Here is a 27,806-nt window from a genome sequence, read left to right on the forward strand (position 1 = left end):
AAAAATGGATCGCATCGATGTCCGTCGGCGATGGCACTGGAGCTAGACGTTAACATGTTTTATTTGCTTTGTCACAAACCCTCTAATCCACAATGCATTGATGCCAATTAAAAGACAGAAAACTACCACTAACCTCAAAGGAACCGGATGCAGGTGACCATATCCATCACGGAAAGCATCGAAACACCCAATGAAAAAGTCAAAAACAAAAGGGATAACAAAACAAGTGGGTGGTGAGGTGGAGGGGACTAATCCAAATAGAGATTTTTCAAGCAACAACAGAAGGTGTGTAACAAGCAACCGAGGCCCGCTCCACACCTTTCTCACACCAATGATCTGAAAGATGAGGTGAGGGGGTGGGGGTGGGAGGGGTAAAATAAACAAAAACAAAAAAACCAAAAAGACAAGACGACGAATGAGTTGGAGGCAGAAAAAGGAGAAGTGTCGTGAAGCGAGTCGTCCTTCTCCCTATGAGTCACACAGCCTCGTCGCCATTGGTAGAGAGCGGCCCCCGGGCAGGCGGCCTCTACCTGGCCAATCAGCATTCACTAAGGTGCGGAACCCTGAAGGCAAATCTGCTCAGGTGCATTCTCTGGTATTGGATGGAGGAAAGGTGGGGGGGACTTAGCCATCACAGGGGCGGGCTGTGAGAAAGACGATAGACGGGTTTCTCTTGCAACGGAGGAGGTGAAGGTAAACACAGGTACGCACCCACTGTAGACTTCGACCGGAGAAAAAAAGCGGCCTAAAATGGAGCCCTCACAGAGAAATGTGAGCTACTTAGCCACGTCACGGCAGGCAATTTAGCAATGGACAAGCGAGGGCGTGTAAAACAAATAAAACAACTCCTGAAGAAGAAGAAAAAAAGAATGAAGCCTTTTAGTGCTCCTCCCCCGCACTTGAAGATGAAGTGATCATGTTCCATCACAAGACACGATGACATCATGTCAGGCTCAATTGTGATTCAATGTAACCGCGCCACCAGTGTTGCAAAGGTGGGGACTGTGACACAGGCAACACTTCAAAAGTGTATAAAAAAGGCTTTAAAGGACAACCGACGTCTCCGGACAAGTTGTGTCCATAATTTGTAAAATGGCTTCAAATGACTTTTACTGAGACTTCTACTATCATCAAAAAAGGGAAATGATACCCCCTTGTGGAACGGGGAAAATTGCCAGAGGCCATAGCCAGTGCTTTATCGACACTCAAACAAGAAAAACAATAAACCCAAACAAATTCAAGATTCAAGAATCAATCAATCAATTCCCGAATAAACTCGTGAATGGGAGTGAATGAGTTAATCGGTTCCAGGGCAAAAAATAATTTATATTTCCTTTTTTTTCATCAGTGTTTGTTCAAAATAAATATGGTCGAATAAAGGTGTAAGTGAAGACAAGAGAAATCACACAGTACATTAGCCAGAAAATCACAATGCAACATGTTATCTCTTTTAAAGACATATTTTTGTTACGTTTCGGTTTGCGACCAACGGGTGTCGCTGTAGGGCCCCGCCTGCAGCTGCACAGGTGTTGGTCGTTTTAATCAGTGGCAGTTAAAAGGACTCCCGGCATGACATTCCAGTTGCCGGGTCATTGTTTGTGTCACCCTGTCAGGTTTGTTTAGTCTTGTCATGTTTTACTTATGGTTTTGTTTGCTACTTTGGACCTTTTTGTCCTGATAACGTTGTTGTTTGAGATATTGTTCCAGACAATTTTATTGTCAATTTGTCAAATACACCCAGTTCTTCCCTTCTACCTGCTTTTTTCGGGTCCACCACCACTACCACTTTGCAAATCGTGACAATTTTCTTGCGTTGCTCCTATGGATCGGCCACCATGGAATGATATGTGATTAGTGATCATCGATAAAAGTCTTTGAAGGCCACAGTGGCCAATTGATCCATATGTACCCTCAGCATTTACAGCTGAGGTGTCGTTTTATGACGGGAAAACTTACACCATAATTTCATTCCTTTGACTTAAATAATGTATGTAGATTCTCCTCCATATCGTTCACTAGCAACGCATTGCAGACTTAAAGGAAGTGACCTGGAAGTCGTTATTTTATGGACAATATGACGTCATGGTTTGTTTAAAAAGTTACATTAAATGTGAGCGTTAGATATGACACACATTCAGCTTGTGATCATACATACACACACACACACAGATTTATATGACAAGGATTAACGTCCATACACTGTATTATCGGTAGTTCAATGCATATCTAGGCTCAGCAAAGCTGTAAACTTCTGATTGCCACAAACGTTTCAAAATGGGCAAGGGTCAGCCGTATTACTGCAGATCTAAAATCATAAAATAACATTTGGAGAGCAAGATTTAGTAGTGTATTTTGTATTTTGATCACCCTCACAGTCTTTCCTATGTGTAGTATTTATCGATGTAGCTGAGACTTGGTGAGAATATGCTGATGATAAATGACATATGAGCATACAGGAAGTGGCGGTCTGTGGTGAGTTGCTTTACACACTGTCTGTACACCATCTTGATGTCAAACTTCGTCTGAAAGCTATAGGAGGATTAGTATGGTGTTTGCATACACGTACAGTTGATCAGGTATATTTGAGTAAGCAAACGACACCCATTTCAAAGATGTGTGAGCAAGTCTTGTTTTCTTTTCTTCAGAGATCCTATATGATGGATTTTCTCCTAAATTAATCAGCTTTTCAAATCTCACGCATGGGTGGGTCTGAAGTTTACTCCCCACCCTCATAAGAGATTCTCCTTAAATGACAACCGACGTCTCCGGACAAGTTGTGTACATAATTTGTAAAATGGCTTCAAATGACTTCTACTGAGCGTATTTTAATAAGATTCCACCGCATATAGCTATATTTTACGTTGTAAGACTCGCGCTGAATATTCAGGAAGTCTTGTTTTTGAGTTGGGGACGAGTCCGTACGTCTCTCATCTCATCTCATTTTCCGTACCGCTTATTCCTCATTAGGGTCGCGGGGGTTGCTGGAACCTATCTCAGCTGTCTTCGGGCACGAGGCGGGGGACACCCTGAATTGGTTGCCAGCCAATCGCAGGGTCCGTACGTGACGTCACTAAAGTAACGCCTCTGAGCGAAAAAAGACGCATTGTAGCGGTCCTTCCATCACGTCAATATATTTTGCTGTACTTGTTTGGTCTGGGGACCTTGTGTTGCACCCAAAAGCCACCAGAAGAGGGCGTCCAAGCTCCATATAAGGAATTTATCAGCCTGTGGAAACGGAGGTGGCCACAGGAGGTCGCCATTTTGTGCTTCTTTTTCGTTGAGACATCTCCCCTCAATGTTGTCTCATAATGGCACGGAATAAATTCTTTAAAATAATGCTAATATGTATGCTTTCCTCTTCAGAACTATTTGAATCATATTCATAACTGGATGTGTAACAAGAAAGCATATTCTCCAAATCTGAAGCCATTGTTTTGATTCACTAGCAATGCAAGACGTCTTGGCGTGACGTCACGAACTGGGGGCGGGACTTTCTTAAAATGCCCAATTCGCAGCTCAATTGTTTGCAGATTTTGGACACTTCAAGTCATTTTTATTGGTGTTTTGCATTTGAATCAACATATCATACTGCGTGTTTTGGGTATTTTAGATGGTATAAAACATTTTTCTGATGTCAGTTAAGAAACAAAAAAGTGACGTCAGTTGTCCGTTAACTCATTCACTTCCATTCCCAAATTAAATAAAAAGCATGACGTGGAGCGCCATTCCCAAATTTGTTCGGGTTTTGGTTTTTTCTTGCGGAGGGTGCCAATAAAGCGCTGGTGAGATATCTGGCAATGTTTTTCCCTCCCATGAGGGAGCAGCATTTGGCTTTTGTCCATGTTAGTGCTTTGTTACAGCTTCTGCTGTTGTTTTAGCTCTCATACATCGATATCCATGTACTTAATTGTATTTTGTACAACCGCTCCCATTTAAAGCTCAGATAACTCCAAAACCAAATAATAAGGAATTAACTCTTTTTTTATGATGAAAGAAGAGTCTAAGGTTTCTTAGCTGAATTGAATGTTTATGTAGTCCTAGTACTCAATATTCTGTGGGTCCTGGAATTTTAGCGAAACTGACAAAAAAAACTGCCACTGGAGTGGACATATTTTTGCACATTGTTTGGCAGTGAATGAGTTAAAAAGTAAATTGAATTAGTGAAGCAGGAATCGGAATGAGATTGGAAAACCTATGGGAAGATCGACATTAGATCTTATATTTTCAAGTATTCACATTTTGGATGAAAACATAATTTAGAAGTTGTCTTTTTCATGTCAACCAAAACATTGAATATACATGTAGCCACGTTTTAGTCCCTAAACCATTGCTATATTCCAATTTATGGATGTCCTAAACTTTGTTGTTGTTTTTTTAAAGAAGGACCAAGGACCCTGTTACTTTTATGTGCTGGCTTGTCCAAGATGATTGAGGTAGATGGTGCAGTCACACTCACACATGAATTCTCCAGATTGTCGAACAATCATACATTGTTGTTGTTCTACTTTGGAAGCAGAAGAACCATGACAATGAAAAGGGGAACTACGGTGACAGTGAAATTGTGAGAGCTCTCAACGTAACTTGGTCCACAAAGTGCTGTGTCGCTCCTCTCTTGTGCATTTCCCCAAATGAATTCAAAATAGGAAGCAAGCCTTTCAACACTTTCTTGACTCAACAAAGTCATTTGAATTGCGCACTGGCATACACTAACCGACACGCACATTTGTGGCTAGACAAATGCAGCACAAAGCAGTCTGAGCGTACACGTGGTTGAACTTTTCTTTCTTTTAGACTTTTCGCAGCTGATGGCAGTTACAGATGAACGTTGGTGCGCTGATCTCATTCATTTCAAATTCAGCACGGCGGCGGTGTAATGGTCCACATGGCTAGAGGCCAATGAAGGAGATCGACATGCGCAAAACTAGTTTATAAGTCACTGCATATTGATGTCCACCTGCGAATGATGTAGTTAGTCAGGGCAAATCATTGTAAAGTGGGAAGCTACTAGCAACCTTCCTCCCTGATTGTTCGCATTTGTGTTGGGTTTCATTAGAGAGATTCCATATTCTAAAGAGCGGACTTTTTTTTACGTAAAGGACAACCGACACCATTTTTTTGGTTCCTAACTAACATCAGAAAAACGTTTTATAGCATCTAAAATACCCAAAACACGCAGGCTGATATTTTTAGTCAAATGCAAAACACCAATAAAAATGACTTAAAGTGTCCAAAAACTGACACAAAATGACCTTGAAACTGGGGATTTTCAGATAGTCCCACCTCCAGTTCGTGACGTCACGCTGAGACGTCTTGCCTTGCTCAATAATCAAAACAATGGGCTCACAGAGTTCAAATTTGGAGAAGATGCTTTCTTGTTACTCATCCAGTTATGAATATGATTCAAATAGTTCTGAAAAGCATAAATGTTTGTAATCGATTAAAGAAGTCCTTCCGTATCAATTCGAGCCGTCTGGACTCCAATGTCGCCCAAGCTCCGTTGGAAATGGGCTGTTTTGTCTGCTGGGAATTTGTGTCAACTGGTATCAAATAGTTCACTTGGTGCAACACACAACGATTCATCATCATTATGTGTTTTTCCTTCTAATTTCGCCATCAACACAGATCAACACAATGTTTTCAGACCAAACAAAGTACCCAAAATGCATTGTGTGTCGCTTTCTCAGTCAGTGCCGTTCCTGACGTGACGTGACATCAGGCATCGTCATCAACTCGAAAATAAGACTCCCTGAATATTCAGCGCGTATCTTAAAACCTAAAATATAGCTATATGCGGTGGAATCTTTGTAAAATGCGCTCAGTAGAAGTCATTTGATTTTACATTTTACAAATTATGGGCACAACTTGTCCGGATGTGTCGGTTGTCCTTTAAAAGGGACTCTTTAATCAGATAAACATTGGCTCCAAAGTGACATTTCTGTACTTAACTCATTCACTGCCAGACGTGCAAAAATGTCGCACTCCAGTGCCAGGGTTTTTATCATTGTCGCTTGAATTCCAGGACCCACAGAATATCGAGTTTTCGGACTACATAAACGTTCAATACAGCGTTAGAAAGAGTTAATTCCGAAATTATATGGGTCTGGAGTTATATGAGCTTCAGATGGGAGCGGTTGTGTAAAATAGAATGCAATACATATTGGTTGAAATAGCGCTTTAACAACAGCTCAAGCTGGAACTCAGCTGGAACTCAACATTGAAAAAGGGAAAATTCTGCCCCTTGTGGAAAAGAAAAAAACATTGCCAGAGGCTTAATCGGCCTCCAAGCAATGACAAAACAAAACCTGAACAAATTTGGGAATGGCACCGTACATCATGCTTTCAATTCCCGAATACATTTGTGAATGGTAGGGAATGAGTTAAAATAGATGTCAGCGGGGAAAAAAAAATGATGAAATTGAAAAAGTCAAGCAAATTATATTTTCCTGATCATGAAAAAAAGGGGGTGGCTCCCTTGATGGATGGTGCACGTCTCTGCTATGTGCTATTTTTTATTCCGTCTCGAAAAATAGCTGAACAATAATTGTGTTTACTGAAGAAAGAGGTGAAAAGAGGTGAAAAGATACAACATGCCAAGGAAATGCCGTCCTCATGCAATTATACAAAGCAACTGAGTTTATTAGTTTGACTTTGTATAATTGATCAAAATTACCAGGAATCTCAGCAAAACAAATCCAATATGAGCGAAAGTGACAAGGTTGGTTCAAATCAACATGTGCGTGGGTGATATCACGACTTATCATATGAAAATACACGCTTATTATTTTCAATGTGTGTCGCCATCTGAAAGATCAACTGCAATTGCATCAATACACAGCAGATGATCAGCGCATTCCACTATTTCGTCTTTTCAGCAGTCCACAGAAGAATGACATTGTTTAAATAGCTGAGGGTATCCAGATCATTCCATTAAGAGTCGAGTCAGAGTATTGTGGACTCAAAAACTCTGATAAGAACATCCTTGAAGGCTTTAGATACACAGGGGGATTAATGCTAGCCTGTGGTGGGGTCTTTTTCTGTCCCATAATTGCAAAAGTACTCCACTCAATAGCAAACTACGTCTGCACTCAAAGGGGGTGTGCCACCACTATGGCGCTGTTCGATCGTGTGGTTTTGTGTTCATCCGCTGAAAACTAGTCCGCCAGCGACCGTGGCGCTGTGTGGTTTGGTTCGTCCGACAAAAACTGTAAATTTGTATGCCAAGATTATATTCTCGTGAATTTAATCTTTATAAGGCGAAAAGTTCGTGAGCTAAAGCGATCGTAAGCCAAGGTATCACTGTGTATAGACAGCGTATATGAATCACTTGACTGATTAATCACAGTGATCACACAGTGATGCATGGGCATGTGGAAGCTAATGTTCAGCTAGTGGTAATTAATCTGTTTGAAAGAGAGCGCTCCAAGCTAATTACCAACTCATTTGAGGGGCTCCCGGTGTGATACACCTTGTGAAAAAGCAAATGTCTTCAAGTTAACATTAAAGAAAAAGAAAAACATCTTTACCGTCATTATTATTCTTAATAATGAATAATGAATAATGAAGGTCTGTGAAGACTGATAACTTAATGATTTCTCACAATAAAAAGTCATGTATAAATATGGAATACAAGCCTTAATCTGATTTTTTCCTTCTCTTGACGTAGAAGAAGATTTAGTGGGAGAAGCTCTTCCATGCAAGGCAAAACAAGACGGAGCAAAACAAATTAGTTATACTGTATTTTGATTTACAGCTTGTGTTAAACAAATACACAACAGAAGATCAGATAAAGGCTCATTTTCTATTTTTGTATTTCCAATTTTTAAATGAGATATGCAACATGGCTTATTCACTTTCAATGAGGACAATAGCAACATTGGCGAAGGAGATTTGGCCTTCCCAAGCATTTCCCTATTTTCCATGTTGGTGCTTTGTTGTAGCTTCAACTGTTTTTAAAGCACTATATAAACAAATGTATGTATTGCATTGTATTTTGGAGAGACACCCTCATTTCAAATTTTTATAACTCCAGCCCCATATAATTTAAGAATTTACTCTTTTTTTCTGATGAAAGAGGAGAGTTTAATAATAATCAAAGTCAAAGTCAAGGTTAGGTTTATTGTCAAATATGCTAATATGCATGACATACAGCACAGATGAAATTACTGTCCTCTCGGACCCAGCATGCAAGGCACTTAAATGACTAATAATAAAATAATAATAATAATAATAATAATAATAATAATAATAATAATATACATTACATTTTAAGTTTAAGGTTTCTAACGCTGTATTGAATGTTTATGTAGTCCTCTACCTCAATATTCTGTGGGTCCTAGAATTTGAGTGACAATGACAAAAACCCTGGCACTGGAGTGAACACATTTTTGCACATGACATCAGAAAAACATTTTATAGCAAAACACACATTATGATGTATTTAGTCAAATGCAAAACACCACTAAAAATGACTTAGTGTCTAAAAAGTACTTCAATTTGAAACCGGAAGTGGCCAGTTTCAGAAGGTCCCGGCCCCATGTTCGTGGTGTCACGGCAAGACGTCTTGCCTTGCTCGAGAATCAAAACAATGGCTTCAGATTCGGATAATATGCTTTCTTGTTACTCATCCAGTTATGAATATGATTCAAATAGTTCTGAAGAGGAAAGCATAAATGTTTGCAATCGATTAAAGAAGTCCTTCTGTCTCATTTTGAGGCATCTGGACTCCAATGTAGAGCCCAGAAGATGGCGGTCAAGCTCCATTGGAAATGGGTTGATTTGTCTGCTGGGAATTAGTGTCAACTAGTATCAAATAGTAGTCTTCACCATTGCGTTATTTATGTTTTTTCCCCCTTCTAATTTCGCCATCAACACGGATCAACACGAAGTTTTCAGACCAAACAAAGTACCTAAAATGCATTGTGTGTCGCTTTCTCGGTCAGGGGCGTTCCAGACGTGTTCCAGACGTGTTCCAGACGTGACGTCACGTCAGGCATTGTCATCAACTCAAAAACAAGACTTACTGAATATTCAGCGCGAGTCTTAAAAAAAGTCGTAAAATATAGCTATATGCCGTGGGATCTTTGTAAAATACGCTCAGTAAAAGTCATTTGAAGTGATTTTACAAATTATGGACACAACTTGTCCGGGGGCGTCGGTTGTCCTGTAAGTGATACAATCCACATAGTGAAGGACAAAGTCATACATGATGTTGTGGATCAATGTTTGCCAGACATAGATGAGGCAGCAGGTGAAACCTCCCTTGCCTCTCCCCTCTCTCAACCTGACGTCATGCACAGCAGCAGCAGCCTTGAGCATATCTGACGTGGTCGTATTCAGCTTTTACCATTACAGTAAAAGGAACTCTTTCGAGTTGTGGTTGTTGCTGGTGTTGTTGTTTTTTTTAAAACCAACACACGGGGAAGTTAGAGTTTTATTTCTCTTTTTCGCAAGTGGGTTCCTGCAATTGTGATTTAATGTTATTGGTGGAATCTGCCATCTCGTGAGACAGCAAAGCCAAAGCGTTCTGAACATTGCCACCTTGTGGTTATGACTCAGGTGTCAAATGTCAGCGTGAGGTAGTCTTTAAGGGAAATAAATGCAATTTCCTACAGCAATGACCACAGTTATTGTTAGTATTACAGCTCTAATACACAGGACAGAGGGGGGTTTTTGTATGGACAGTAGAAAAGATTGGTGGGTGGTTGTTTATGGTAGGTTTTGGTGGTAGTGAGCATAGTTACAGTATATACAGTATGTTGGATTTATTTAAAATTCAGTATGCCTGTATTCAGAATGTTTAATGGGTAGATGACTCGGATAAAGATAGTCAGGCGTCCAGCAAACTACTTAACTGAGATTGGAGGGAAAATTGGGTGTTGCTTTGGCTAGCTAAGTGAGGCGACACGTTCCGACAACCATACACATTATGCTGTAATTTTTCCACATCATTCCTCAAAAGGAAACTTGAAAAAAATATAATGCATTTGAACTTCTTGTACTCTTCTGGGACTGAACCGTTCTGAAAGCTTTTTTTGAAACCTGAGCAGTGCTGCCTTCCAAATAGCTTGTGAGCTCAGTTCGTTTTTTTTATGTAGCCCGATCGATACGCAGAGGGCCATTAAGGAGGACGAGCAGACTTGAGACTAGCAGGACAAGAAAGGCCCGAGAAGCTTTGGTCAATGAAAAAATGGGCAGTCTTTGCTCTTCAGGGTCACACTGGAGGAGTGACTCTGCTGTCACGGGATAAGAAGGCTGCCGGGAAGCCACGCATTCTCTAATCTGCACATGCACAAACACAACGATGAGCATATCAGATGGCAAAAGCATGGTGGGAGGGTGTAAAAACAAATGGCAGTGGGCGAGACTTTACTGGAGTATATTTGGAAACTCTCTGTGGGCATAATTGCTTTCAGTGGATTGAAGTTTCCAATTATCCCTCACCCAGTGATCCCACCATGGGAAAACTGGACAGAAGGAGGGAGCGCGAAGGGAGATTGTTGTCTGGCGTTCAGTACCCCCCTTCCAGCAGTAGCGTCACTGCCGCCTCCTCTAAAGGGAGCTGGACACCAATGACGTTGGGTGTCCCATGACAAAAACATCTTTAGCCAAAAACGTAAACATCTGGGAAACATTTGAGACTCCCTGGGTAACTAGTATAGATCAGACACAGAATTGTGTACTGTACAGCAATCTTGTAAGTAAATAAAAGTGAGGATGCGCAGAGAGGTTTTCAATCGCATTCCTCTTCAAGGACAAACGACGCCTCCGGACAAGTTGTGTCCACAATTTGTAAAATCACTTGAAATGACTTCTACTGAGCGTATTTTACAAAGATTCCACCCCATATAGCTATATTTTACGTTTTAAGACTCGCGCTGAATATTCAGGAAGTCTTGTTTTTGAGTTGGTGACGATTCCTGACGTCACGTCACGGAGGGAACGCCCCTGATCGACATAGCGACACACAATGCATTTTGCAGTACTTTGGTCTGAAACTTCGTGTTGATGGCGAAATTAGAAAGAAAACACATAAATAATGCAATGGTGAATTGTTCTGTGTTGCACCAAGATAACTATTTGATATTTGCTGACAAATTCCCAGTAGACAAATCAACCCATTTTCAACGGAGCTCGGGTGCCATCTTCTGCATTTTCTGGGACGCTATATTGAAGTCCAGACAGCTCGAATTGATACGGAAGGACTTCTTCAAATGATTGCAAACATTTATGCTTTCCTCTTCAGAAGTATTTGAATCATATTCATCATTGGATGAGTAACAAGAAAGCGTCTTCTCTGAATCTGAAGCCATTGTTTTAATTCTCGAGCAAGGCAAGACGTCTTGGCGTGACGTCACGAACAAGGGGGTGGGACCTTCTGAAACTGAAACTTTCTGAGGACATTTTGAAGTAGTTTTGGGACACTTTAAGTCATTTTTATTTGTGTTTTGCATTTGACTAAAAATATCAGCCTGCGTGTTTTGGGTATTTTAGATGCTATAAAACAGGGGTGTCAAAGTCATTTTTTGCCGCGGGCCACATTGTAGTTATGGTTTCCTCTCGAGGGCCGTTATGAATTTGGGGAACCCATTAGAATGTTTAAATCCCTTCAAATATTACATATAGAGCACACAGCAAATTAATGAATAACTCATTTTCAAATCTGAAGTCAAGAATAATGACTTTTATTTGATGGTTGGCATCCAAAAATATGACATTTTGGCTCAGATTTTAGCAATCATCATGGAATTTAACAAGTTTGATTTGCTTTCGCGGGCCGAAAAAAATGATGTGGCGGGCCGGATTTGGCCCGCGGGCCTTGACTCTTGACACATGTGCTATAAAACGTTTTTCTGATGTCAGTTAGGAAACAAAAAAATGGTGTCGGTTTTCCTTTAAATCCTATCTTGGAAAAAAAATGAAGCAAAGAAGGTGACATCATGTGAAGGAGGCGGCCTTCCATAAGGACCTGAGCTTTTACACCACATCACAAAAATTCTGCTACTATCGAGAGAGGAGAAATTTTGGAATGATTATGCAACGATTCGTGACATGCTGACAAAACTCACTGGAGAGACCCATAAGGTGCTTGTGCCCGCCATGTTTTGAAGCAATGATGACTATGTCAATAAGGAAGACTATTAGCTATGTGGAAAGTCAATGTTGCGAATGGCTGGCAACCAATTTAGGGTGTCCCCCGCCCGAAGACGGCTGGGATAGGCTCCAGCACCACCTGCGACCATCGTGAGGAATAGGTGGTCCGAATGAATGAATGATATTTAATGTCCTCACAAAACAAGTTTGCAAAGATTATACCACAAAAACACAGACTGCCTGTCACAAGCTTGAGATGATGATGACCTTTCATTTAGGGTCACGGGATGGAGCCTCTCCCAGCTGACTTTTGCGTGAGAGGCAAAGCTGCAAGGCACATAGAGACAGACAACCTTTCATGTCTATGAACAATTTAGAATATTCAATTAACTCATTCACTGCCAGACGTGCAAAAAAATGTGTCCATTCCAGTGCCAGGGTTTCTGTCAGTCACTCAAATTCCAGGACCCACAGAATATTGAGTTTTAGGACTACATAAACATCCAATGCAGTGAAAGAACCCTTAGATTCATAAAAAAAGAGTTAATTGATAAATTATATGGTTCTGGAGTTATATGAGCTTGAAATGAGGGCGGCTGTCCAAAATACAATGCAATACATACATATTGGTTTGTATTTTATTTTATTTTTCTCAAGGCAGCGAAACAGACTTATCGTGTTGTCATATTATTTGTTATTTTGTTTTTTTTCCTCAAGATGGCTCCTGTATTTTGTTTTTCTACTTCTTTCTTTTCTTTCCTCTTCCTTTCATATCTTTGCTGATGTGTGACTTCTGTGTAGAGTGAACGCTGTTGCAAATGGCTGCCACTGCTCACCCGCACAACAAAAAAAAGTTATTATCCCGTGACTGTAAAGTGTCCTTGAGAGATTTGAAAGGCGCTTAGATATTACATTTATTATTATTATTTTTATTATTATTATTGTTGTTGTTGTTGTTGTTGTATAGCTCTTTAACAACAGAGGAAGTGGGAACAAAGCGCTAACATGGAAAAAATAGAAATGCTGCCCACTTGTGGAAGGGAAAAAACATTGCCCGGGGCCATGGCTAGCGCTTTATCGGCACCCAAACAAGAAAAAACAAAATCTGAACAAATTCGGAAATGCCGCTCTACGTCCCAAATAAATTTGTGAATGGCAGTGAATGAGTTAAGAAAACAAGTGTTTTGAAATGGAGAAGCAAGACAGAATAGCCACAGAACGTGTAAAACACTACAGAGGCCAGGGGATCAAGATTCGAACACAAACACAAGAAGTGTGAGGCAGACATGATGAACACACCAGAGAGGAAATGGAACTTGCAACATAGACTCTTTCTGTACTGGCTGCTCGGGAAAATATGGAAACATTATTTGTCAAAGAATATTATTGAGTGAGGAGCACTTATCTTCACAAGAGTCACGAGCATGCTGGAGCAGACCCCAGCAGTCTTTGGGAGTTAGGTGTGGTGCACACAGAACTGATTGCCAGTCAATGGCAGGGCACACGTACACAAACTAGCATGGCTGCTCACAATGACACCTTGGGACAATTGAGAGTCCTCCGTTAAACTGCCATGCATGTTTTTGTCATGTGGGAGGACACCCGAGTACCTGGAGAAAATTCAGACAAGCACGGGGAGTACATGCAAACTCTACATTGCTGGAATTAAACCCTGCATCTCTGCACTATGTGGCGGACATGCTAACCAGTCTGCCATCATGCATCCCTGATTAGACTCCCTACGGTTCATCAATTCGTTAGGGAATGAGGAAATGAGCAGTTTAATGCAGTCTCTCGCATGATGGAGCAGTTTTTTTTCAATCACCAAGGGCTGCAAGCACAGTGCGTTCTGAGAGGCTTTTCATGAGATTAATTGTTCATAGATCATCATAAATTTAATTTCAATCGATGAGTATTAGCTTTACTTTTTCCCCACACAAGTCAACCTCCAGGGAGTATACCCACACCATTCAAATATGATGCAGTGGAAGCAGCCACACTCGGCTGGAGCCCCATGTTTGGCCGGTTACAATCTGCCACTAAACTCATTTGTTGAGCAGCCAAACTCTAATTGCTGCCTCGACAGCTGTAGTGGTGTCAGCCATCGCCAACTGTCATCCAGCCTGCCTCCTGGAGTCTTCTACCAAAACTTAAGCGTTGCTAAATATATGAAAATAGTGAGCAATCACTAACCACATTCATATGTACATTCCTACTCTTGTCTAGTGCAAACGCTAAAAATATAGGAGCGATCACAGCAATATTTTTGGTTTTGTTGAGGGGTCAATGTGTTTTTCTCATAGAAGCTCAATTTAATGTCGATAAAATTTTAAACAAACACACACCAATTATGTCACAAAATAGAAGACTAATCCTGAAATATGGGTTTGTGACTGTAACGGATGGAGAATCTTTATCTTTCAAACACGAAAGCAGATTTTTAATTATTCAATGCTAAATCAATACCGCACGAGTCGCATGTCGTAAGGTTTCATCATGATGTCACACAATCCTCTAGTTTCCAATAGTTTAAGCGAACCCATGGCATGTGCCCAGGCTAGTGATTGAGAAAACATTGTTTGAATGTGTGAAGTGCCAGTCAAAATAATGTTTCGTTGATTACAGAATGACAGCATTCTCATGAACACTTGGGCCCGCTATGCATCTGTATTTTCACGTGGTCATGAAACGGGTGGTACTTGAAGAGAAAAGGAAATTTGTATGCAGAGGTCCCCTACCCCCGGGCCGCGGACCGGTACCGCTCCGTGGGTCATTTGGTACCGGGCCGCGCAGAAAGAATAAATAATTTACATAAAATGAAAAATGAAAAATTACCAAATTACATCCGACTATGACTTACTCTTGACACATGTCAAAACGCTTGTCGTGGTCACATACCCAACTAAAATTAGCCCACCGTAAGATAGCAAAATGAGTAAAGAAAACAAACGTCTTTGGAAAGTTTATTTATCCGCCGGTCCGTGAAAATATTGTCTGACATTAAACCGGTCCGTGGCGCAAAAAAAAGGTTGGGGACTACTGCGGTACAGTACTTAGTGTAAAAAAGTTTGAGACTCACTGGTCAACTGCGGTGCATGTAACCAAGCAACAACACTGACAGCATATGAGTAAAATTGGATGAACTTTAGACCATGTCTTTTATGAGAATCATTTGTTGTCATGTCATCCAGCCTAATCCCATTAGCAGACGCAATACTTTAACATTAGCATTTAAACGCAATAAATGGGAACACTCACTTTGTACATTACAACAGCGAAACATGGGCAATATGTACACTTACCATTGGGAGAGGATGATTACTTATACGATCCCGTCGTTGGGAATAAAAATGAGAAAAATAACAGCATTACGCGGAGACAGAGGGCGAGCCGAGGCGACAAGAGCGGGCAGCGGTTGAATCCTCCTGCCGCGGCTCCCTGCCTGGCGCAACACTGACGTTCTCTCCAATAATGCGTGGGGAATTCCAAGCGGTCACATTTTCCTGGGAAGCGATTGGTCCCTCCGTGACGAAAAGTTTTTCTTTTTGGTCAGCGAAAAAAAAGTCAGTGAATGCGATTTCTGGGAAAATGGAGTGCAGGAAACGGGAATCGTTACGTTTTCACTCAATACACACGAATGAGGGGGGGTATGTCAACGCAGGTGTGTCATATACGTCCAGGTGGAAATCGACTCGGGTTGAGGCTCTGTTGACTCGCCGTCGAAATGCGGAGCCCGTACCAAGTTGAGGGAAAGAGAGACAAAAGTCACTTAGTTAAATGTGGTGCCTTTTCTTTGACTCGGTAACCACAGACTGCAAACGCTAAACAGTGAAGCAGCATGCCATCTCGTGGCCAGTTGTAACAATATTATTTCGTGATCGCCGTTTTCACTTGAGCTCGCTGTATTTAAAGGGAATGAAAAATAAAAACGACATTATATTACAATTCAAAAATCTTCAAGTTCAACGGTACATGGATAAATCTTTAGAAAATGCAAATGTCAAAAAAACATGAGATAAGGGCGGTTGACGTATGACGTAATCGTTTCTGGAACGTTCCATTTGTGCGGTGAACGCATCAAATGCGGTTCATGACGATATTACACTTATCACGCCAATACTATGCATTATCTTGCACATATTCACACACACCAGGATTTAATTTAATGCGGTTATCTTTGTTTCAGTCAGTAATGTTGGGCCACACGGCAAGAGTGCCCCCTTTCTAATACTTGTGGTTGTGTCCGAAGGCAGCCAAATATTTGACAAACTAACAATTGGCGTCGAGTTCGCTTAATATAGAAACTAATCACTGAAGTATCCAAGAAATACACTTCCCTCTACTTTAGCTCGATCTCCCGTGTCTGCGATACGCACATTTAAGCGTGAGCAAGATGTCAACCCCGGCGAGGCGACGATTAATGAGAGATTTTAAACGGTAAGCGAGACGCCAACAAGGCAAGTAGCTCAAAGCTAACATTAGCAACCCGAGGGCTATTCCGTGAGGGCTACGATGTTTACTCACTGTCATCAAATTATCTTGTGTTTTCTAGCAACTGTTTATTTCGCCAGGGTGCAGTTTTATTTAAAGTGCATAATCAGCGACGTTGAATAGTAACGGGGTAAATTCGATTTTTTTAAACAAAAACTACGTCGATTCTAGTGTTAGCATTTTAGCCCTTGACGCGTACGGCCACGGTTTGCCCTGCCAGTCCGTTTCGGTTGCTGCTTTTATATATTTAAACATTCATATTCGTGTCAAACCCACACCTTGATAAAATACACACAGATCTCAGTAATAATATTGTCAATCAAGGCAATGTTACATCAACTTTCTTGTGGGCTCTATTCGTTAGGTTGCAAGAAGATCCCCCAGCTGGGGTCAGTGGGGCCCCCTCAGAAAACAACATAATGGTGTGGAATGCTGTCATTTTTGGGTAAGTTGGCCCTCAACGATACTAAAACAAGATTCTGACATTTTATATATCACAAACTTTTTGTTTTAGGCCAGAGGGAACTCCTTTTGAAGACGGTGAGTCGTCTACAATCATTCAAGTTTTGTTAATGTCCTTGAGTAATCCTGAAATGATCCTAATTTTGAATAAATCATCATTTATTCGATTACACATCCAAGAGATAAATAAAAACAACTGCTGATGGTACTTACTAGGTCAGTGTTTTTCAACCTTTTTTGAACCAGGGCTCATTTTTTTACATTGATTTTTTTTTTGCGGCACACCAAGAACCATCTCGCTGGGAAGAGGCAGTGAGTGACGTGTTGCAGTACGGATGAATATTAAATTATCCTCCCAGTCTTTTCAACGCGGACACAGGACAATGACATATTGGCAGAAAATGATTTAATAGTTTCTCACGGCACACTAGTGTGCCGTAGCACAGTGGTTGAAAATCGCTATACTGGGTAATAAAACATAGCGACTGGTAAGGCATTGTCCCTATGATGCCACAAAATACTCTAATGCGAATGCAGTATTTAAGGATGGGTCTACCCTCCCATCAGACCCAAACATCAATGAAAGTGTGGTAATCACATTTTGATGCCCTAGCAGTTGTGCGTGATTGTTTTCTGCAATGCTGATGATTTTTTTTCCTCCATCTTTTAGGAACGTTCAAACTTACCATAGAGTTCACAGAAGAATATCCAAATAAGCCTCCAACAGTGAGATTTGTCTCTAAAATGTTTCATCCTAATGGTAAGTCAGTGGAGGTCAGTTGTCCTTGTGCTGTATCATAATATAGTCTGATACCATCAATATTTAACACTGTTTCTTCATTTTTGCAGTATACGCCGACGGTAGCATATGCTTAGATATACTTCAGAATCGTTGGAGTCCCACATATGACGTGTCTTCAATATTAACATCAATACAGGTAAAAATGGCATGTTTAAGATGCTGGCTCTTGTTATCCACTAACATGCTTTTGTTGTTTTCTCAAGTCTTTACTCGATGAGCCCAACCCAAACAGTCCAGCCAACAGCCAGGCGGCGCAGCTGTACCAGGAGAACAAGCGAGAGTACGAGAAGAGAGTTTCTGCTATTGTTGAACATAGTTGGCGCGATTGTTGACCCTCGTCATCATTATTGTGGTCCCCGCCGTGAACAATGTGTCTGGGTTAACTCATCATCATCAGTATATGCTTTGACCCCATCAAAAAAAATTGGTTGCCAAGTTTATATGCATAAGTTTGTTTGTGGCGTTCACTTCTGCCGAATGCGGTCATTGGGTTAAAGGCGTTTAAAAAAAGTTAATGTATCTTGTTATATCTGGGTTACTTGTCTTTTTTTGTGCCAAGTGGCTGCTAACTATGTGCTTGCTGTAAAACCACCTACTGTTTTTATTTTCACCCAAAAAATGTATTTATGCCTTTTTCTTTTTGTTTCAGTGTGCTTTGTTTTGCCTTTTAAAGTCTTTCATGTGGGGCGGGACGCATTAGAATTAACCTGAATGGGACATTGATTCGTCCCTCTTTCAAACTGCCTTCTCGATTTAGATATGTTTTGAGCACAACACGCGAGGCATGAAAGCTACATTTGGGCACTGGGTTTCCCTAACAAAATGCTGACATTTAAAGACTTAGGATATTAATAATCTCCTTCACAAACATACAAAAATCACTGGTCAGAGTGGAGTGATCATACAGGATGATTTATCTTAGTAAAGTTTGCACTGGTAACCCATGTAACAAATTGTACATTGTCTTGTAAATAAAAGGATATACATTACTGGTCTTTGTATTCAAATGAAGCAGGGTCTTGTCAGTCAAACCAGTTTCATTTGATTCACGGGCATGTCTGGAAACACATTTTGTTAATGCAGATGAAGCTCATGTACAATAACCATGAAAATTGCTACCATAATGGAGAGTGTTGTACCCCCCAAAAATGCTTAGCTCGCATCAGCTTAATGGTTCCATAGTCCCATTGTTACATGAATGGACAAGCATTGCATGTTTTACACAAGGTGAAATAGGCTCTCAGACATCGCCAAGACACTGGGCACAAGATGACATCAAAGTAAAGGTGTTACGGAAACAAATGTAAAAAATCTGAGACAGATTTCTCGGGAAAGAAATGCAGGAATTATCAGCGCCTTATTTGAAGAGTAAATCACAAATGTGGATTTGATGCACTCAGATTTATTTTGATGACAAAGTCAGCAGCTGGAGTTGCCATGTAAACTACTGCGACGCTTGAGGTTTGATAAGTTTGTAGTGGCCCACTTGTCCTTCCTGCAGGAGCTGGCCAATTAGGGTATTGGTCTTCAGTTTGCGACTGACAATGAGGAAACGCTGCGTGCCCCGTCCGTACGACTTGCTCCGTAAGCCGTACCTTCGAGAAATTTCGTGGACCTTCTGGCGCTCGCCTTTGGTCAAGTTGGTGGAGAATCGCAGGTCGTCCTGTCTGTCCGATCGGACATAGTTGCGGATTACTTCCCCTATACCACATTTAGTTAATTTGCCATCCAAATTGCCCATGTTCATACCCAAGCCCTCTCTGGAGAACTTCTTCTTGACCATGATGGGCTCTGCAATGCCTCCTCCGTCTCTGCCCAAGCCCCCTCCCGTCCAACCCATCTTGCGCAGCAACTGGTTCCCAATGTTGTCCTCCTTTATTTTAGGATTAACTGCCTCCTCCACCTCCCGTGAGCGACCCATGATTTGGTCGCGTGTGATGGCCTCATCATCCGTCATCTTCAGGTTGTACTTGACCACAGCGTGCGTCTGTCTCAGGGTGTCTAAGGCCACCTGTGCAGCAATCTGCTTCACCTGCTTTTTGGTACCCTCTCCTGCTGCCACGAACTCCCCTCCCAAGTACACCTCGCACTTCCAGGCATGTTTGGACACAGGGTTGACCTTGTAGTCGATATTCAATTATGAACAAATTTGGAACTAATACTACGTAAAAGTTGAGCATTGTCATAATAGAAACAAAAGGTTTTCAACTATAAGCAACAACTAGGTAGACGCCTTTTTCACGACAAATTAAAAACAACGTTTTTACAAATAATCACAAAGTGATGTAAACCCTTTGCCCATCCAACGAACTGAGTGGTTTTACCTTACATGTGATTCTAATTCTATGCACAGTCAAAAAGCAACTGGTTGGGTGTCATATTGACCAATCGTACATATTCTATTGAAATAAATAAAATTGCTCGGGTCAGAAAACACAAATTAGTAAAAAAAAATGAAGAATAAAATGATGGTGTTTTAGATAAGCACTATAAGTGCGTCACGGGGGTCTACGGCTGCAATGTTGTTGCATCTAAAAATTCATAGACTTAGAGTTACTCTACGATACAAGTACTATGCAATTCAATATCTATATCTTCTTAAGCGTCATATATCCATAAGTCAAAATACTGGACAATCTTAGTACATTTTTTTTAAATATCAATCGAATACCTAATGATTCTAATACTTAATCCATCATATTTCCTGTCTCTGTGGGTCTCCCATGATCCATCATACCCCCTCGTCCTTGATTGGACCTCTTATTATTTTTTGATTGTCTACATTGTTGCATCCTATCTACTGTAGTGCACCTGCCCTGATCTCTATTACTGGCTATTTTACCCTATTACTCTGTACTCTTCTTCTTCGTCCTGCTGGGATTGTCTGATGCTTGAGGCTATCGTGCTACGTATTACGTGACTACTTGCATCTGCAGCTTCACGAGGGGTACTCATTATGCTTAAGTACTAAATTGTAGCATCTCTTTTTAAAGCATTCGTGATGTATATATATGCCTGATCATTTACGTTGTGAATGCCAGGCGTTGCCGAGTGGAGCAGGAGTGATTATAATGATTGAACCCTAAATCCCAGGTAAGGGACATAGTGGCATGGCTAGAAAGCCTACTATATATCCATCTTGCGAGCAGTACATGCGGTAAGTGCATATCTAGATAAGAAATATTGTTAAAATATTGACAGATCAATCTAAGCTACGCAGCATCATTGTAATATGCATTTTGTATTTCAAAACTTAGTATACATTATATACATATCATACTAAAATGATCACGATAAATAGATATATCTAGTTAGATGCAAGAATTATCTGAACCTAGTAATTCATAAACAGAACAAGACACATCAAAGATTTGACAATATAGCCGAAGAGAGATAGCCTTCTGTATAACGACAATTCATTTGAGCTTTTCTTAAAAAAATAGATTAAGCATATACAAACAGAGCTAAGTAGTTTTACTTACTAATGCGACGATTCTCTTCTCGTTATAACATTTGAGCTCATGATGTCAAACTATCTAGATTGATTAATTAAATATGATTGGTGTTTTAATAACATTTTAATAATTGCAGCGCAGAAATACGACACTACATTATATATCAATAATAGAGATTATGCTGGTTTGGTCATATACGTTGAGAGATAACTAAACTATGAGAGTTAGTACTTGCATTACAAAATACCTTAGATGTGTCCTCTCTGATCATTTCTGTCTTACATACATTATAGATTCTATATCTTCGATTCTATTTCTTACTATATCTATCTGCCAGTCTGTCGTAATCACTACCAGACTCACAATTTCCCAACTAAATTATCTCTATTTTTTTTTTTTTCCTGCATATGTTTATCCGTTTCCATTTATTAGTCCTTTAATTACATATTTATTTTTTTGTCTGTGTATTCTATTATTTACAAATAATATGTATTTTCTGTAGTTTCTTTTTTTCACTACTAATCACATCAAGTAATTATATTCGTTCTCATCGCTATTACATTTCCAATGATAATTGTATGAACAGATTAATATACTCAATTTCATCAAATCTACTGATATGATCTAGTCAAGTGTCTTTTCATTGAAAGCTTTAATCTCTTTTTCGTACATATCCATTACAACGCTGCAGTAGTTGAATATACCCGTAATGTAATCTTCCTAGTTTTTACTCATAGTTTTGCAGAAATTCATACTAAGTTCACTAATCACAAAATGTTCGGCTGATTCTCTCTATGTTGTCATAATAAAATACGATTAGTTTCTATGAACTATCAAGCTGTTATTATTGATTCTCGACATTTAGTAAATGTAGTTCAGTTTTACTTTAATTCACGAATCTCAGGAATTATTTATTATATTTTATTCTGTTACAATTTTAAATTATTGTCTTTGGTATCACGTGCATGTAACCTGTACAATGCATGTCTTGAAATAAAAGGTAAATATGCTTGATAAAGAAGCAGTCTTACAACCGTTTCATTTATTAGGCATCTGAACACATTTTAAGCAGGAGCCAACAAAACCAGAAATGCACCAATGAATTTACCCCAAAAATTTGGACGTTAAGTCATACCATTGTTACTGAGGCAGCTTGCAGTTTACACAGGAATAGGCCGAATCGCAGCACTGGCCAATGTAAATAAGTGTTACGGAAACAATGTAAAAATCTACTTTCGGAAGAAGGGATTCACGCCTTTTAGAGTAACACAAGGATTTAGCCTGTTTATTTGTGCAACAAGCGTGCATTAATCTAGCTTGAGTTTGATAATTGAGGGCCATTGCTCTGAGACGCCAATAGGTATTGTTATTCGATCATAGAAACGCGCTGCCCGTCGTAGCTGCTCGTACCTCTTCAGAAGTTGACTTCTGGCGTCTTGTCAGTTGGAGATCCAGCGTCTTTGTCGAGGACAATGCGATACTCCCTATACAATTTGTTATTTGCCCCAATCCTTCTCCAACCTTTGAGATTCTCTTACATGTGGCTCAAATGCTCTCTTTGCCAACCCCCCTCACCTTTCAGAATGTCCAATGTCTCTTATTTAGATAATGCCTCACTCCTGGCCATATTTGTTGATGCTCATCATCGTACTTGTGTATTGACCAGGTCGCTGTTAGGTCTAAGCACTGTGCAATTCTTCACCCTTTTGGTCCCGCTCAGATCCCTCCATAACCTATTCAGATGTTGGGCACGGTTCTTTAATATCCCTTAACTGGCTTCATTAGATGAATACTTTTTTCAAAAGACGCGTTGTTTCTTTCCCGTGATTTGCTCATTTGAGGCATGGACGTTGGGTTGGGTGTCGGTGCAGGTCACGCGGGCTTTTTGCGGATTGGCGCTGTTTATGGGCATGGCCACCTTTATCTGACTAGTCAGGCAGAACTGGCACATCAACGTGTTACTTCATTCGGAAGGATGTTGGATGAGAGGGCTTTCATTACATTTAGACTACCAATATCAGTGCGAGGGCTAATCGCATCTGTGTTTCGGTACAAAGGGGGTTGAAGGGGGGTGATTACTGGAACACGTTTATTTGGTCTTATTCGTGCACAATGCGTCTCACGTTCATGAAGGTTGCGGATCTTGAGCATACTCGCGGATCATTGAGTTCTGTGGAGAAGACCGCACAGCTGAGGCAGTGATTTGAGTTTGCAGTCGGATGAAGTATAAATTACTGGTTGTTTCAACCGGAAAGCGACTAAACGATTTAATTTCCCGGCCATTTTGTTGCCGAAAATGGCGAACGCAATGCAAACTGCGACGGTGCTTCCCTTGGCCGTATAGGAGATGCGAGCAAGGTAAGGGAGGGTCCTCGTGTAAGACATCTGGTGTGTACACAATCTGAGCAGATCCGCGCTGATTTCCATCTTTTTCCTCTCTAGGCGTAAATCCATGGTTAAGCGAGTCCAAGATAGCTTCAACAAGTTTGTTAATGCTCCTTTAAGTAGTGGAGATAAGTGATTTTCTGTACGGTATAGCGAGGAAATCAATAACAGTGCTTCGTGCTTGCCGACGGGAGAAGCTTTATTTCTCGTTGACACATAGACTTCTTCGGTCTTACATATCTTTATCTGCACTGCTGCTCTTTCAAAATGCTTTGCCTTCAAATCTGGCTCGATGGGTCAACAAACTCGCTGGCACTGCCAGGCTTCCACGAACAGTGAGAGAATTTGAAATATATTGAATTTGCGTTGTAGAAATCTACATATGTGTCCGCCTAAAATATGCTGTTACTCAAAAAACAATAGTACCTCAAAAAGGTGCATTGGTGAATTTTGAGGCAAAGTTCAATTTCCGAACTCATTGGTTCTAAAAATTTAATGACTGTCACTGTTTCTATTCAATGGTATCAAAAGGCTTACAGCCTTATTACAAGTGTTTGACTTTGCCTCCACCAGCGCTTCATAAGTGAAAAAGTCTCTTCACGGCCATTTTAATCTAGAGAGTGCCCAAAACATGATATCTACCCAGTTAAAAGAGCCCTGGAGTGGCCAGGTTGTTCTACATGCAACAGTATACACGAGATCACAAAGAAACGACTCCTTGCATGCAGTGTACCTTTTTGTAGAGGCTGGAAACCGATTGAATCACCACCAGGGTTTAAGAAGCATTTTTTTGTTTCTAAGAATCGAAAACTTTTACCTAAAACCCAAACCGCGAATTTTATCAATGCAAACAAATAAAATGACTAAGGTCCAAAACTGCCAAATGAGCTGAATGTGGATTGAAAAGTCGCCCTTGTTGTGAGTCCCAGTATCCTACAATCCTCTCAGATAAACAATGCTTGTCATTGGAGTATCTTTTGTCCTCATTGAAATGTTAATGTTTGAAATAAAGTTTATGTGAAAGATCTTCGTATATTCGACTCGCTCAATGTACGTCCGAAATCCATGGAATCTTGGAAATGGCTGATTTTCTCTGGAATTTGTTAACTACCATTCTTAGGTACCCAATTGTAGTCTTGCCGTAGTTTACCCTTACTAGTTTTCTTTATTTGCTACAGGTTTCGAATAAATCCAAATATGTTGTTTGTGGTAGGTCTCAATTGGTCATTGGACTCTACTCGAAAAGCTTCCTATTATAATCTTAAATAAAAATACTTTGCAGAGATTGAAATCTCATAAGTATTTAGTATTTCAATTATGCATGTCCGGGGTGTGTTGTCTTAGGAAAACACCAGTTATCACATAAAGTTTAATGCTGGCTTCGGGCAGTCCCAAACCTGGGAAGGGCGCATAATACTGAACGGGACATTGACGCTGCAAGACTGGGCTCATGAGTTTGATAAACATCGCGGGCAGAAAGCTACAGGATGGGTCAAGAAGTGCTTGCTTAGGTTTTCCACAACTGATGTGGTGCTGCGTTGGAGTGTTCAGTGAACTCCGAAATTTGATGTATCATTGTACATCTAAAAGTAACATCTTCTTGATTCATACGTTTCAACTTGTCTGCGACATTTATATATACTACTATCTACATAGTTCCCCACTCCACGCTGTTCATAGTCTTATATGCAACATCTTTCTAAATCCCAACTCACGCAAGATCAAATCACAAAAACTATTCCGAAAAACATTTATTATTTATATAAAATTTCCTTTTGACTCATATTCTCTCGCGCTTATGTGTGCCCCTCGCAGAGGCATGTGCTCTCACTGGACTCTCCCCTCGTACTTCTCTCACCTTCAATGTACCTCTTTGTATGTGATCTGTCTTTGTATATTGATTCTTATATTATAATTTGCTCAATTGCTGAACGCTTGGAATTTTTGCCAATGGGTACATCCCGAGTGTAATTGAGCCTGTCCCAATGTGTCTCCTATTATAACGCTCTCACTCCTACTATTTTTTGCCTCACTTTGTGTTACCTCGTTACACTCACTCTCTTACCTCTCTCAATCTACTGCTCGTTTGCCATACTTGGTCAGATATCTCTTGATGATGCTTTTAAAGCGCTTGTTCTATCTTTGACACTTTGCGTTGGCTGTAAATTATGTGTGCAGTGCATGCCAATTCCATCTCGTAGTCGGCAGCGTGAAGTACTCTGTAAAAGGATGTGAAAGGTTTATATATACCACTACATTTTCTGATCACCTACATGTGAGGGTAGTAGGCCACACTCATTTTGCGATGGAAGCGTTCAGGTAATTTTCTTGCCTCTCGATTCTTAGTCCTTGTACTCTCCAGCTGATTTTCGTTTAGCGTAGTTGATGGTGAAAGAGTGTTCTGATCACAATAATCAGTGTTGGAGCGAAAAAAGCCAACACCACTCGAGGCTCTGGCTTTAGGAAGTGCGCACTGAGGTGGTCTATATAGGACTGTAAAACAGTCACTCAGCTTACTCTTTCAACTATCGATAATCATAGAGTCTTGTGAGCGAACACGTGAGTCTGCCTCGCATACAGTATATCTGTAGAACAGAAAAAATAGCTCGTCAATTGAAGACTTTTTTCTCTATACACCACTTGTTTCTCAACGCCTGTATGTCATATCATCACATAATGCAGGGTCTGTCATCTTCTATAGAATTATTATTATCATGAAGATATACCTGTGAATCAAGCCAGCTACAAAATACCTAAAAAGTGCATTGTACTTTGACAAGTATCAGTACTCTTTGATCTAAAAATTTACAATAGTATTCAATGTTTATACTTATATTGTGATGGACAAATTGTAATAAGAGAAAAACACTACTCTATATATATAAAACCCTACACACACCCCAACCATCTGAAGATAATGATGATAAGAACTAGATAGAGGTTGGCACTGACTGAGCCTACTGACTGCATGTTATACTAGTGTAGACATTTTTTTTTTCAGTTTTAGCTCTATACAGCGCGATTATACCAATGCTACATCAATATATGTGAAGAAACCGGCTTGCGTAGATTACGCAAATTTCAACTAAAGTAGATGGGAGAGTTTTCCTTTAATTCATTTCATAAGTCCTTTGAGCGACACTCAAATGATGCGCCACGTTGTATTTTTGTGTTACACATTTTTTATGTACATTGTTTCATAGATGATATTTCAATCGACAAGTTGACAAATAAATTCATTTTTTTTGAGTTAATGAGTATTAGGGTCCTACAGTTAATGTCAATTTATGAACATAGCAGAAATTAATTATAATATTAAAATTATAATGGGGTTTTTTAATACCGTTATCACTTCATTTACAGCTAGAAATAACCACATGGAGAATGGGAGCACGCGGCAGGCGAGATTTAAAATGTGAGATGGAAAGATGTAAACAATCTCTGTCTGATGAAGTTATCTGAAATCACAACTTCTTAGCAATATTTCTCATTTCTATGATTTTATGAATGGTTTGATTTTCTCAATCGCATCGTCAGTGCGTCTACTGCGTGAAATTACGGCAATAATTCATTACCCTTTACCACATTCGAATAATTAATTCTCTTAAATCTGAACTATTCCTTCCACTCCATGGTCCCCCCCCAAGGAATTCCCATGATTCCATATTTTCCCTAATAACCTTAAGATTACCCTGTTTTTAATTTTATGATTTTTTTTATCTATTTATTTTTTCTTCGATTATCATGAATATATACGAAGTAATTCCATTGTTTCATTTACCACTAACACTCAAAAGAATTCTACTCTATATGCGTATGTTCTACTCAAAATTTCATTATTTTTCAGTGTAAGTTAAAATATCTTTATCTAGTCAATTTAGTCTAAAGAGATGCTCAGGTTGATAGCTGAGCTTACATCCATGGAACTTAGGACCAGATTTATCATACAGACCTGTTAACCAATACATTTTCGAGGACTACACAGTTAATTTGTTTTAATCTATTCACTTTTTTTTATTCAAGTGTTTTGCAGCTAGCTTTTCTACTTAGTGTCAGCTAATCAATGATACATGTTGGCCTTGAGAATTCTTCTAGGATTGTCAATTTATTACAAATGCCTT

The 27,806-nt window shown here is 40.0% G+C and overlaps 2 protein-coding genes across 4 annotated transcripts in view; one reads left to right on the forward strand and one right to left on the reverse strand.

Annotated features, from left to right (window-relative positions):
* The window catches only part of elf1 (E74 like ETS transcription factor 1), a 54,231-nt gene extending 38,396 nt beyond the window's left edge, over window positions 1-15,835 (reverse strand). For 2 of the 3 annotated variants that reach the window (XM_089022187.1, XM_089022170.1), the window contains exon 1: window positions 134-415. The gene's annotated coding sequence lies outside the window, so the exon portion shown is untranslated. Of the gene's footprint in view, window positions 1-133; window positions 416-15,392 lie in introns of those variants that run through there. The other variant, XM_089022179.1, reaches the window with a different exon arrangement.
* A 330-nt stretch (window positions 15,836-16,165) lies between these two features.
* LOC148901334 (ubiquitin-conjugating enzyme E2 A) lies at window positions 16,166-18,834 on the forward strand. The gene is made up of 6 exons (XM_089022197.1): window positions 16,166-16,527; window positions 16,946-17,026; window positions 17,096-17,121; window positions 17,714-17,803; window positions 17,893-17,981; window positions 18,049-18,834. The coding sequence occupies exons 1-6, from the start codon at window positions 16,484-16,486 to the stop codon at window positions 18,175-18,177; spliced, it is 459 nt and encodes a 152-aa protein (XP_088878323.1). The 5' UTR covers window positions 16,166-16,483; the 3' UTR covers window positions 18,178-18,834.
* The last annotated feature ends 8,972 nt before the right edge of the window (window positions 18,835-27,806 follow it).

This window comes from Hippocampus bargibanti, linkage group LG02 (assembly GCF_051943395.1).
Source record: "Hippocampus bargibanti isolate YZ-2025 linkage group LG02, ASM5194339v1, whole genome shotgun sequence".
Lineage (NCBI taxonomy): Eukaryota > Metazoa > Chordata > Actinopteri > Syngnathiformes > Syngnathidae > Hippocampus > Hippocampus bargibanti.